The following is a 14,854-nucleotide window of genomic DNA, read 5'->3' on the forward strand; positions in this document are numbered from 1 at the left end:
CCCTGCTATTCTCACTTCTTTGAATGCTCACCATATGTGAAAACTTGCTTAAATCCAAAGGAAGAAAATTCAAAGGAAGAATCCATTTTATGAGATCTTACACCAATTACTTCTAGCACATAATTAAGAGATGAATCCCCCAAGAAAACTACTAATATAGTTCTGACACCTAAACAATCCATCAGTTTTAGATAAATGCAGTAGAGTATTTGATTAACACTGCAGTAAAAGAGACAACAGACAACAGACTGATCCTCAAGTTAACCCTAGGAGTAAGGCACAGGTGGGCCAACCATCCATCCCTCTAACACAGTGCATGACAGGGCAGAAGACCTAGTAGTACAGACAACATTTGGTTATTCAGGGTATTAAATGTACTGGGGGGCGGAACGCTGGATTTCTAAACTCAAGTAATAAGAGAAATATACTGACAGGCGTGGTTTCTCAATAGGAATCATGAGGAGTATGTGGGGGAAATTTTTTTAAAAAATAGATGGGATTTAAGATAAGACCCTGATCCTACTTCTGTTCCTATTCTCATTAATTACATACTGGGCAAGTCACTTGCCTCTAACTTCAGATACTACAGGTGCAAAAGTGGACATAGACTCTGTGAATGACAGCCAGCTCCCAGGGCACCCAAGGGAGCTTCAGCCCCTCCTCGCCACCTCTGTGCTGCTGGCTGTCTCCAGGACTCTGTAGAAGGGTACCACAGGCTGTCACGACTGTGAAGCCTACCTGAGATCCTTTGTGAAATTGCTGGGGATCTTTCCATATTTCAAGTCTGTCCAAAAACAGTTTCTGAATCATGTCCCCTTCTCTTCTAACACCTAATTATACATTCTGCCTCACGCAGCAGCACTTACTCTTACAATACGAGCAATGAAGGACTTTGCCAGAAAGTAAATAGTACTTATTGTGCACAGAGATAAGAAATTTACCACATTTACTTTGTATTAACTCAGATTAAACACTATAAAATGGAAGACTGAAATTCAATCCTAAGCACTAAATATCTATAATATCTAAACCAACCACATGAACCTGTTTCTTATATTGCTGTTACTTGTATCTCCTCTTTCATGAATATAGGCCTTTGCCACAAAACACTAAAATTTGCTTAACAACCATTTTCCCATTATATGATTTTAACCTGATTAGGAACTCATGGAATGAGAAAATGTAAACAATCTAAAACTTGTGAAGAGTTTGACATTTGCACTAGATTTTGCCATCCCAAAACTTTGGTCCATGTTCATTGGATAGATTGACAAGCACATCATCAGGATTGGCGCTTTAAGTTTCTATATTCTTCTTATGCCTCACAGGTTTTTCTCACACACACACACACACACACACACACACACACACACACACACACACACACCCCACATGAGCCATTTTCAAAGTAACATCATCCTCACTGTTAGGTGGATATATTCACCTTGGCTCCAACTCTAGAAATGTGACATGAAAATGGGCTTAGCTAAGTTTCCTCTTGTCTACTAGTTTCTGTGACATGGAATCAGATTCATTAAATGCCAACAAAAGTAACAGGAAATTCATCCGATTAAACTAACAACCAAGAGCAGTTAACTGCACGATTAATCATGAACACTGCTCACACAGAACACAGGTGACCTACCCTCTGCTGATAAAAGCTGGTTTCCTCTAGCCATTCAAGCTGCAAAGAACTCTTGCTATTTTATGGCAGACAATACCGACTTCACACTCATTTCTTTCCTTCTAGGATTTAATCTCGTATCTCATCCTCATCCATTCTGGGCACAGCATGACTCCTCAGCTGAAGGAATTCATGTCACATTGGCGTGTGTGTTCCTCAACCGCGGTTAGGAAGAGGTCACATGTGCCAGCAGACATGGCTCCTGTGTCCAGGGAAGAGCTGCACCTCAGCCAGGAGATGGGAAGCTTAGGGCAGAATGAAAACATGGAGCAAACTAGGTACCTGCCACTGGGGATCATAGCTGTTAACATGAAGAGTCACAAGAGACCAAAACTAGGTATAGATGAACAAGCTAACCAGCTCTATTTTCTAGGGGAAAAGAGAACTAATGGCATTTGGCTTACACCTCCATCCTCAAATACACTACAGTTTTTCACTTTGTATGCAACCAAAATGCAAAATTCACAAACGCTATGTTCTGCCAACTACGGGCAACTTTCTCCCTCACAGCACTCAGACACCATCAGGAGAATCAAGCAGGAGACAAAGCTGTCTCCTTACTAGCCACATGAAGTGGCCAAAGCAAATCATTGCAATAGAATTCATGTCAGCACAGCTGATCTTCAGTTACAGCACCAAACACTGGAATTTCTAAGCTGAACTAAAAAATATTAGTATAATACAACTAATTGGAATGTGCTAAGGTCCAAAATCAAATTATTCCTTGATACTTCTGTCAATGATTAGCACTCATATGTTACCAACTGTCTTTTAAATTTGTCCAAATCAGAAATAAATAAAAATAGAGCTGTCATCATAGGTAAGAAGAGATGCCTGACGCAGGTTTAAGGCATCCACAAATCCAAGTGCTGAACACTTCGGCACTGATCTCAGCATGTCCAGTTCTCTGAATGCTCTCTTGCTTTCAAAGTGCACAGTAACACCAGTCAGCCTTGCCACTCAGAGCCTATCCCTATCTGATGTGGGGTACGGAGGACATGGGGATGGAAGGTGGTAACTCAGGGGTCAAGAGAAGCCAGCCTGCTCAATCCTCTAAGCATATGCAAGTTGTACAACTGGTCTGCAGGCTTACAAGGTGAGTGGACACACCATTCCCCTGCTTAACAAATCACTGCTGAATGTCCACTGTGTGTTGAGGGGAGGGGGAAACTACAAGTCTTCAGTTTACATTCCACTATAGTGGGGTTAGGGGTAGAACATCCAATAACAACCATCTGTCTAATAACTGCGGGAAATATAACAAGAAGTAGGATATCACGAAGACTGGGACCTGGGGCTGACCTTGATATATGGCATTTGAGCTGAGCATTAAATGATACCCTGGTACAGGCAAAGGGCCTAAGCATGCATGAAACTCCTAATGCAGGAAGCAGCATGGAATCAGGGTAAGCGTGCTGCAGAAGAGCTGCAGGGGCCAAGAACAGGCCAGGGTAATGGCAGGTACAGCCGTCGGACAACACAGTGCACCTACTCTCCACCTAGCTGCTGAATAAAAAGCAGGTCAAGCTTGGAGAGGAACACTAGGGATTACGTAAATGGCTCCACACTGATAAATACTTTATGGACATGTAAAAAGTGACACCTAGCTACTACAGACACTCATTAAATGCCACTGAAAGTAACAGGAAAGGCAAGCTGTACTTGGGCAAGGGAAGTTTTACTATTTATAGTAACACTGAAATTTCACTGCTTCCCATCATCATGGCAAGTGCTCTAAAAGTATGTTGTTAAGACTTTCCTGAAGAAAGCGCTAGATAGTAGATTCTACTTTTTGTTTTTACAATTTAACTGTGTTTAAGATTAATGAAGAATGGTTTTTAAAAAGATACTCCACTGGCAAAAAAAAAAAAGACTGCAAATATGGAATGAATAAGTTCCTCTAAAAAGTATTTTCTCTTGGAAACAGATTTTCAACCTTTTTTTTTTTTTTTTTGGTCACTTCCTCTGTTAACTACACAGTTGTCCTATTTATTTATAGTTTCCAGCACACTGGTCCCATCTGGATTCAGGTGGGTATTCCACATGGTGCTCACCAAACACAACCTGTCTTCCTTGGCCACCAGATCTCTAATAGCATTACTTCCCAGGCAGCAACAAAAAACCAGGAGGCAACACTGCATCCTGAGCATTCTCCCAGGAATGGACCACTACATGGCAGCTCCAGCAATCTGCTTTTGCAGAATGCCACTGTTACTCATAATTGTATGTCCTCCAAATCATCTTAGAAATATTTCTGAGGTACTTTCTAGAAAAATCATAATTATTTTCTTTGGTAATAAAAATAATGTAAAAAAAAAAACCAGGTCATCAAACTATAAACTTATAGAAAAGTGCATAGTAATATAAAGGTGACTGAAGAAGAAAGCCAGGTGTTTTTCATACAGATCCTATACAGACAGAATTATTTTCCAAAGGGGTCAGTTGAAGAAGAGCTCTCTGCTTTAGAAATATCTGCCTTCCTCACTGCTTGCCAGAGAACAAAGTTCTAGGTGATGAATAATTGCTGCAGCAACTTCTCCTAAAGAGATTAGCAATAAAAACTGTGTAAGTAGCTGGGAACCAAGCCACTGTCCAGATATATGATGCGTGACCTGAAATCACATAGGAGGGCTGGACTGTGGGTTCTTGGGGAGGGGAGGGTAGATCCACACTTTCAAGCAAGTTCTATCTTTAACACAGTTTAATCAGAAATTCTGAAATGGACATCACAGCTAATACCCAACTCTGTCAGCTCATCAATTCTCCATCCTTTCCCCACAAGGGCACGGTAACTGTCAGGAAGGTCACAGGGGACAAATCCAAACCAAAGCTGAAAGCTGGAAAGTCTGCCTTTGAAACCATAGTGGCCACTTGCAATACTGAAGGTGATCTTTTTATTATTTGTACATAACGCATTTTATTTGAGGTATAATCCTGACTATGAACCTTAAAAAAAAAAATCCCACTACAAATGCTCATTTTCTTATTCTATTAAAAGGTACACTGAAGGGACCAGGGATTTAGCTCAGTGGTTCCGTCGCCTGCCTCGCAAACACAAGGACCTGAGTTCTATCCCCGGTACCAAAAATAAAAGGTACACTGAAGTCACCTTTTGCCTCATAAACTTGTTATATGCAAAATTACTGTCCAAAGTAATTTTGACCTTTCCATGGGATTCTTACCTCTAAAAATATATTATGATTAACTGATTTGATTTTTTTCTCTCTCTTTCTAAAACCTTTAATTTTGCTCTTTGGAGATAGGTAAATGATAGAGCTACTGATATAAAAAAAAAATCACTGTTCTTAGCACATCTCAGAATCCAAGATTTAATCATTCATTCTTTGCCTAAGTTTTGGGCCATAAGACCAGTCAGAAGACCAACAATTTGAGGAACTGCATAGTTGTCATACATCCTTCTTTCTCAAGTGCATGGTACATGGTGCTCCAACTGAGAAACAGGGTTGTAGACACAGAACATATTCTCTATGAACAGGAAACACAGCAAGGGGCCCCGACTCCTTGTGCAATCACGCAAGCTCTGTGATTAAGGAGCAAGCGTGGCAGGAGCTCTCTGTGGAGCAGTCTCTTGGACTCGCCCAGCGCCACACCCTACACTTGTGCACGGAATGGCAGAGGTGCACAGGCACTTTCCAGCACTTGGTTCCTGTCCTGGGGCAAAGCAGCGCTGCTCACCGAAACGAAAGTAAAAGAGAGGCCGGTTCCCCGTGGCGCTGGCTGCCCGCTCCCGCTCCCGGGCCGCGGCTTCTCGGATGTCGCACACCCCGATGTGGGCAGAGCGGAACGTTCTCCTCGTCGTGCCTTCACTGGGCTGCAGTCTACACCGAACCACGGCAGCTCCATTCGCTGCTGTAACAAGTTGAAAAAAAACTAATTAATTCAGACTTTAGTTTTTTTTAAATTTGTTACAGCGCTGAGCAGAGCTGCCGACCCCACGCAGAACCGCACATAAAGGGACCAAAGGGACCACACCACCAGGCACAGATATCCTCAGCACCCAGCCAGCACAGGTCAAATGGATCCAGCCTCCGGGAAAGCAAGCAACTGCTTCTGTTTCACTTTTGTTGGATAAAGCAAAGAACCCAAAATCCAACCATGTCAAAAGCTCATTTGGCCCTCCGGCCTTCCCCCAGGACTCAGAAGGAACCTGCAAAAAGACATTCAAGTGACCAGGCCTTTTCGACAGCCATGTCAAGGGGTCCTCTTAGGAAAGGAAAGGAGGAAAGTGAAGAAATAGTACCCTGTAAGCAACTATCTTCAGCACTTGCTTCTAAGCTGTTCTTCCAGGGGTTTCTGCCAATGCATTTACTTTTTCTGCTCCCTGGTCAAACAACAATCCTTCTCCCCTCATCAGCTGGACCACAGGCAATCTAGTCCTTCAGCTAAGTAAGGCTACTCAAACAAGCCCACCTCTGCATCTACTTCCTTAAAAATCAAAGGAAGAAAACACAAACAAATCTAATTTCAAAACAAAACTAAGCACAGCAGAAACTCCATGCACAAGTTAAGTATCATAGAACACAAGCCCTTTGGGACTTGGCTGAAACACCACTGTAGGCATCAGAGCCCCCGGAGAGAATGCAACTGGAATACAAGCAGGTGTGCACATGGGTATGCTTAATAAACCTTTTAAATTTTGTTTCAACAGTAAAAACTGAAGAGTTTTCACCTCTAAAATTCTTTTTCCTTGGAGGAAAACAACCTGCTTGCATTAGCTTTGAGTCACTCCTAGAACCTAGCAAATATTCAAAGTTCACCCTCAAATTGAATAGAGTTGACACTAGATCTGAGGTGTTGGAACTCCGTCTAGTACATTTTCTTTTTCCTACAATTTACAGAACCTAGCTCAAGTGCAAAGAGAGTCTCCAGATCTGCACATGTGAAAATGATGAAAGGAAAGAGACTTAGTCCTTTTCAGGAATCAGTAACACATACTTTACAACCATGTCTCAAAAAACAATCTTAATATCATAATCCCACACAGGAGATTATATCATTTTCCAGATTTGTCATTTCATAATATCCACCATAAAGCCTTGTATTAATTTAAACCCTAATCAACAGCAATAATTAACTCACTAAACCAAGAATCTTGATTAAATCACAATGTGCTTTCTTATGATTATAGCATTTCAAAGCAATAGATATACTGCTACAGATAAATTCCTACCTACAGATAAAATAGCTATTAAATTTATTAGGAAAACTGTATGTGCCTTCTATAATCATGAGATATATATGTAATCATACTAAGGAACTAGATGTGTCAAATGTGCACATCAAATCTGTGATCTTCATGCAGATTCGAGACTAAGAAAGGATTTGTTCTCAGTTTGCTTCTCTTGTATATTGCAATTAACTCTTAAAACTAGATGATTTGTAATTCATCAAGGTGTACATACTCGGAGGCTGGGGAAGGTAGGCTCCAATTAACTTCGACCTCTTTTTTTCATATCCCTTTTGTGTGATGTCACCTGCAAAAAAAAAAAAAAGAGGAAAGAAAAATCAGAATGGTTTCAATGGATAGAACTATTCATCTAATGGAGTCTAGGAAAACATATTGACAGTTGTAACTGTATCTTTTGTCTGCCTTATAATTACAATTTTAAAAAGAAAACACTGTACATCATTCACCTTGACTTCTTCCCTTGCCCTCAAACAAAAAATGCCAGCACTTGTGTTACATAAAACTCATTTGCTCCACACGTGCTTATCCCTGGCCCCTCCTGGCTTGGGCTCTCTCTGAGGGCCCAGAATTAGACTGGTGTACTTTTATCCACGTCTGCCTGCACAGGGAGCCAGCCCAGTCTGCACAGGCACTCATTAACGTAATCAACAATGGACTGTGCAAGTGTCTGGGCCTGCACCATTACTGACTGGCATCTCCTTCCATTAATGAGATTGTTTTTCCCTAATCAGGCATGTCAGTCACAAGGACTTTAAGCTGCTATGGTATTTTTGAAAAATAAGTGACTAAGACCAAAGGAAGCATTAGATAAACAAAAGAACAAGGGATCCTCTGAAATTCAAAACTGTTCAAAGAATTCAAACCTTAAAGCCAATGATTCACGTACATACAGAAGGGAAGTCAAGACTATGTTTACCTTTCTCCTAAATGCTAAGCCACTAAAGGTATGGGACAAAATAACCTTTATTAACATGCAGCAGCCTTTTCTAATTATAAGCTCCAATGCACACAGAATACTGATTTTGACCTTGAATTTTTTAGAATTTATTAAATTTTTTTCTAATATTCTGATTAAACTATCACTCTTCAAAGGGCAAAATTTCAAATTTCAATAAATGTATAGTAAACAAATGAGTAGTTATTACGATGCATAAGCAAATTGGTAAATTTGCTTTTTGTAGTGATATATGCTTACTATGACATGTGACCCTCCACATATCGTTTACTACTAAACCCTAGCCTATTGGACAGGTTTGACATAACTCCAACAAAATATTCAGCTAGTATTTAATGTGAAGCCATAGAGCAAAACAAAGATGGAACTATGCATTCTCTTATTAAGTGATAAGTGGTTTTAATACCATATGTATAGTACCTAGCCATTATGAATGAAGAAATCTGTACAAATATTAAACATTAAGTAAGCATCATATTTGTGGTGTACTTTACAACTGTAGCCATTAGCTGTTACCATGGAGGCTCTTCAATCTCTTCAGGAAGTGTCTCCATTAAACCTCGTTTTAAAAAGGATGTCCAAAATTTACCAACACCACCATCACTACCACCACACACGCATTTACATGCTTTGGAATATATTCATGATTTTTGAGGAAAATAAAGGAATAAGTTATTATATTAGAATGATAGATGTGATGTTTGATGTTTACTTTTACACTTCACCTTGATGATTTCTCTCTATGGACTACTATACCTATATCATCACAAGAAAGAGGAAAATGTTTGGCTTTGAAGAAACACACCATAAAAATTAACAATCTGCAGAAGAAATAAAATCCCTGAAGCCTAAAATTTTGTCAAATCTTGGATGAGAGGCCAGGTCCATCAATCGGGGAGGACATGGTCAGTGGTCAGATAGCTATTTCCTGACTTCATTTCAACATACTTGGGGGTAGAATCAGTTATGAAAAGGAATTGAAACCTGGGGCAATGGGGAAGGTCTGATTGACTTAGGCCCCTCGATCCTGCTCACAGAAAAGGTGGCTAATTCTGCCCATGGATGGCAAAACAGCCCCCTGGGGAGGCCCTGAAGAGGCAGCTGCTAAGCCCCAGAAAAAGCAATTGATTCACTGACCTTCACTATGTGGTTCTCCTAGGCCTTTGGTGAAAAGAACTACTGAGAAGCTGGTTTACCTATTAATTGTAATGCTGCTTAATCCATTTTGTCTCAAGTTCATCATTTACAAAAATCAAGCTACAGCCTGCTCCTGCAAGGGAGGGAACACCAGAGACAAATGAAAGACTAAGCAGGAAAAGAAACAAACAAGACTATTTCTAGGGGGGGCTCACAATAAAGGAGCACCATACTTCAGCCTCAGAGCAAGATGTGGCCTGAAAACCTTGAAAACATTCACGTAGTCTTTTCCAGCCACCTGCCCTGACCTTCCTTACCTGTTAGCCTCATAGCTGCTCTGCACAATTCTACAAACAAGTCCTAGGCCTGGTAAACCCTAGCTTCATTCCAGTTTGTTCTACATCCAAAATTCAGCTGAAGTTTCATTAATATTGCAAACATTGGGGGCGGGGGGGTCCCTTAATTTTCAGTATAGACAAGTGGTGGCAAACCCATGGCATGTGTGTTATTTTTCTTTTAAGACAAAAGATGTTAAAAAATGTTTTTTTTCTAAACTAAAACCTCAATATTCAGGTTTAATTGCAGGGTGGCATTTTGTGATAAAGTAAGTGGGTTTGGGGTTGCAGTTTGGACACTCATCTCTAAAAGGTTCACCATCACTGGTACAGGCCAACTTCGAAGAAAATTAACTTTGAACTCTATTTTAACTTCAGGTTCAGTCTTGCTTTGGCAACCTCAGGTTGCTAAAACATTAACCTAAAGATATTAAGTACATTCCTATCATAGCTCAGGACTTTAAGATGTTAACATCTGCCTTCTGGACATATCCTTTAGGTTTCCACCTCACACACTCTCATGTAAGTCCCCAAAAAGGAAAGTGCTATATAAAAAGAAAATCTGATAATTGAGCTCTTTATTATGCATCTTATTTGATTACTAAATTGTGTCCATTATGTGATCAGCACATAGAAAATATCCAGACAAGACTTTAAGGAATCTCAAGTAATTAACATCTCCCAGAACCTAGAAAGACTTGCATGTGCCAAATACTTCATCCAAATCAGGGTCACACCAAGTCACACAGCCCAAGTCCAGCCTTCCAGCCTGTCCCCTCCCAGGGTCATAGCTGAGACTCAGCCTATGTCAGCTACAATGCCAAAACTATTTATTGCTTTGCCCTTTACAAAAAAGTTTTCTGGGCTCTATCCCAGGTGTCCTAAATACTCTCTTGTACTCCTCATTACAATTGAATTAACAAGTAAGAAAACTGAGGTACAGACAGTATTTATGTCTCTTGCCCAGGACCACAGATCTAAGTAAAAAATGTCTGTCCAACTCCAAAACATTTTCCCTTTAAAATCACACTTGGAATCTTCCACTCAAAGCCAAAACTAGTGCAGTCAGTGCCCACAGAAGACACACTGGCTTTCCAGCTGTGCTCCTGTGTCCTTACCCTGGACATCCTCTCAAGTTGTGTCAAGGGCACTGGCTGCTCTCCTCTCTGGAGGACAGCATAAGTAAGTCCTACCCAGAAGCTCCTCCCAGGCTCCGGGAGCTCCAACAGAGCCCCAGGACTTTGGGTGCCCCAGCACAGAGCTCTGCACAATTCAAGGCCCTGTTATACTCAAGGTAGAATGGATGATTGCCTGCATTTCATTTTGATAACACATACAGGGCTCCATCCCTAAAACCAGACTGTGAAGGCTTCACTAAAGGAAGAATGTCCTGTAACTCAGCACCGGCCCTGCCATTTTACAAAACGAGGAGTCTGAGCACTGATGAATTTACTCACAGTAGCTAGCAAGAAACACAAATGTTTATCCCTGACACAGAGAGATGTGTGAATATATGACTGGACAGAACAAGCAGTACTGATAATCAGGGCAGACACAGGGTGCTTATTTAACTGTTTGGTGACTGTGAGAGGGGAAAGTCTGAGTAGAAAATCCATAAAGATTCCCACATAATGGCTTGACTTGAAGGTTACCCAAAAGTTTCCAACATTTGTAGCACTGGGACCAGGTTTATATGGGGACCCAAAGCATCAGGGCTAAAAATACCTTTGCTATCTTTTAAATCTAGAACTACCTCACCATCTAGTAGACAGAGGTCCAACAGATTATAACAAGCTTTCACTACAAATTTATATAACCAATCTTTCTATTAGGGAACTTTGATGTTTTGCCCTTTTTTGAAACCATTTTGTTGTGCTAATAAAGATCAATGTAGGTAGATGACAGATACATAAATAGGTGACAGTTATACAACAGATGGTAGATAACAGAAAAGAAGTAGACAATAACAAAGGATAGGTAGATAATAGATGACTGATAGATGACAGATATATGACAGGAAAGATAAGATGAACAGACTGATGAATGACAGACAGATAGAAGCTAGCTGGTTGACTTGACACAAACATCTTCCTCCCAGATGCCTCCTCCATTTCTGTCCAAGGCTTGACCAAAATCAATGCCTGGAATCACTACAGAAACACAAGCCAGCTCTCCCAGCACGTGGGGTTGCTCCTTAATTTTATCTCAATTCAGGCTGAACCATCAACTGGCTGCTCCTTTTCTCTCCTCCCCACAGTGGATCTGTGCTAAGCATGCAATCTTCACAGTGAAGCTATGTAAATTAAGGGCACAAAGGCTAAAAAACAGTTACCTACATCATGTTTCTAAGCAAAGTTTATTTTATATCTATTATTATACAAAGTATATTTCATGGTTTAGAGCAGATTAATATTTCTTCAACCTGGAAGCTAAAGGAAAGTCATTCAAGGATATTTTTAAAGTCATTTCCAATCAATAGTATATGCCTCTTAGATGAAAAATATTTTCCCAATTCTAAATTTGTATATAAAGTATTTTACTCCCTCAAAAGTAGCTGCTAATCCACAGCAATTAGACAAAAGAAAGAAATAAAAGGAATAAAGATAGGAAAGGAACAAGTTAAACTGTTACTATTTGCTGACAATATGATACTCTACATATCCCATGAAACTGTTACATAGAAGACCCTAAAAACTCCGCCAAAAGACTTAATTGACAGATTCAGTAGAGTAGCTGGATACAAGATCAACACTCAAAACTCAATAGCCTTCTTGGGCTGGGGATTTAGCTCAATGGTTTCGCTGCCTTCTGTGTAAGCGCAAAGACCCGAGTTCGATCTCTGGTACCAAAAAAAAAAAAATCAATAGCCTTCTCATACACAAATAATAGATTCACTGAAAGAGTAATTAGGGAAACAATCCCTTTCACAATAGAACCCCCAAAAATGAAATATTTAGGAATCAATCTAACCAAGGAAGCAAAAGACCTCTACATTGAGAACTACAGCACTCTGAAAAAAAGAGATCAAAGAGGATATAAGAAAATGGAAAGATATCCCCTGTTCCTGGGTGGGAAGAACCAATAATAGTGAAAACGGCCATACTTCCAAAACTGCTATACAATCAATGCAGTCCCAACTGAAATCCCAACAGTATGTTTCACAGAACTAGAGAAAACAATCCAAAAGTTCATCTGGAACCAGAAGAAACCTAGAATAGCAAAAGCAATTCTAGGCAACAGGGTCATGGCAGGGGGTATCACAATTCCCAATCTGAAACTGTGCTACAAAGCTACTGTGATAAAAACAGCATGGTACTGGCAAAGCAACAGACCCGAGGATCCTTGGAATAGATTTGAAGATGCAGAAACAACTCCAGACATACTCAGCCACCTCATCTTTGACAAAGAAGCCACCCATCCCCACTAGAGGAAAGATGGCCTCTTTAGTAAGTGGCGTTGGAAAAACTGGATTACAACTGCCAAAGATTAAAATTAGACCCCTATCTTTCACTATGCACTAAACTAAAATCGAAGTGGATTAAAGATCTAAATATTAAAACAGAAACTCTAAACTTGCTGTAAGATAAGTTAGGTAGAACTCTCGAAGACACTGGCATAGGAAAGGAATTTATGAAGAAATCCTCAATAGCACGGGAACTAGTGCAAAGAATCAACAACTGGGGTCTCATCTTCTGGGGGCCGGGGATTTAGCTCAGTGGTTTCGCTGCCTGCTGCGCAAGTGCAAAAAAGGAGTTCGATCCCCGCTACCAAAAAAAAGCTTCTGCACTGCAAGAAAGAGAAACCAACAACAGAGCTGAGACAACCTAAAATGTGGGAAAAGATTTTTAGAAGCTGTACCTCAGACAAAAGACTACTATCTAGAACATATAAAGAACTTAAAAAAAAAAATCAGACCTCCCAAATTTAAAGACCAATTCAAAAATGGGCATCTGACATCAACAGACATTTCTCAGACAAAGAAGTAAAACCAGAAAATAAACATATAAAAAAATGTTCAACATCACTGGTCATTCAAGAGATGCAGATGAAAACAATGCTGAGATTCCACCTCCAGGAAAAATGGCTGCTATCATGAAATCAACCAATAGCAAATGCTGGCGGAGATGTGGGGTAAGAGGAACTCTGCTCCACTGCTGGTGGGAGTGTAGACTGGTGCAACCACTGTGGAAATCAGTGTGGAGATACCTCAAAGAACAAGGACTGGAAGTCCCATTTGACCCAGCTATTTCCCTGCTGGGTATCTTCCCCGAAGAATTAAAAGAATCATACCACAGTGATTATATGTACACCTATGTTCATAGCAGCACAATTTGTAATAGCTAAAGCTTGGAAACATCCCAACTGGCCATCAACTGGAGACTGGATAAAGATGTGGTTTTTTTAAAGAAATGGAGTATTACTCAGCCATAAAGAATGAGAAACTGGAGACATCTGTAGCTAAGTGGATGCACATTGAGGCTATACTCTGAAGTGAAATAAATAGGACACACATGTAAATACTGAATAGTTTCTCTAGTGTGAAAAACTAAAAGTATAAATAAAAATCAAAATGTATAATTGATATTGTGAAAGAAGAAGAAACTGTCTAAAGGACTAGGGGAAGTGGGAGGGGTAGGGGAAAGGAAAGAAGGGAAAAGAAAAAATACAAGAAAAGGAAAAACATGGAAACAAAGTCTTTGTAAATAGGGAAGGGTGGAGGGGGTGAAGGGAGGGCAGGGGAAGGGGGAAAAAATAAGAACCAAGATACATCATGTAAAGGTATAAGATCCCAATGATGAATGTAACTATATTATATACCTAAAATGTACCAATAAACTAAATGGAAAAAAAAGTAGTTGTTAATATAAAAAAGACCAGGACTACAAAATCTTTGCTTATTTTCCATAGAAAATTCCAAACAGCACATTTTCCATGCTTCAATACTCAAGGTACTCATTTAGTTAACTCCCTTTTCATTTTGGGAATAATATGACTAAAAGGTAAATGCAAAAACTGTAACCTCAATGAGGAGAAAATAAAAGTAATCTCTGAAAAACTACTTTTTGAAAAATGCCACTTATTATTCTCAAAGAAGTTCCATAATGCTTAAGATTTCATCAGTAGAAACTAAAAGTGTTACACTGTTATTGTTACAAAGAAAAAAAAGATTTATAGACATAAATTTAAAAATGAAAATCCAATTAAAGCAAAATCATCAGTATACAGTTGAATAGCACTTTGTAAAGAAGACATAATTCTTCCCCTTCCCAAAAAGAATTCCTTTTCTTAAATTGCAGTTCAGTGTTTCAGGGCAAAAGTTGAGTCAAAAAAGTGAAGTAAACATTGGCCCAGCAAACGCAAAAGTTAAGATGACAAAAGAGGACATCTCTGCTCTCATTTCTCCATTTGGCCCAAGGCCCAAGTCGGCAAATATTAACTCAACTGGAATATGTGCAGAGCTAACCAGCCCTTGGACGTCTGGCTCCAGACATGGAATCCTGGACAGCCATGTGGTCCTCAATGATAACACGTGT

General features: G+C 39.9%; 1 protein-coding gene across 6 annotated transcripts in view; it reads right to left on the bottom strand.

The window, feature by feature from the left end:
- Positions 1-14,854, bottom strand: part of Dip2c (DIP2 acetate--CoA ligase C (putative)) — a 436,072-nt gene that overhangs the window by 182,131 nt on the left and 239,087 nt on the right. For 3 of the 6 annotated variants that reach the window (XM_013075790.3, XM_004854585.3, XM_021266357.2), the window contains 2 exons: positions 7,108-7,179; positions 5,381-5,554 (listed from right to left, as the gene is read on the bottom strand). In XM_013075790.3, the coding sequence (XP_012931244.1) occupies positions 5,381-5,554; positions 7,108-7,179 (246 nt within the window). The remainder of the gene's footprint in view (positions 1-5,380; positions 5,555-7,107; positions 7,180-14,854) is intronic. The other 3 variants (XM_004854586.3, XM_087181264.1, XM_087181265.1) reach the window with 1 other exon arrangement.

This window comes from Heterocephalus glaber, unplaced genomic scaffold (assembly GCF_053883595.1).
Source record: "Heterocephalus glaber isolate CG9 unplaced genomic scaffold, H.glaber_assembly_v1.0 deba00001472, whole genome shotgun sequence".
Classification (NCBI taxonomy): Eukaryota; Metazoa; Chordata; class Mammalia; order Rodentia; family Bathyergidae; genus Heterocephalus; species Heterocephalus glaber.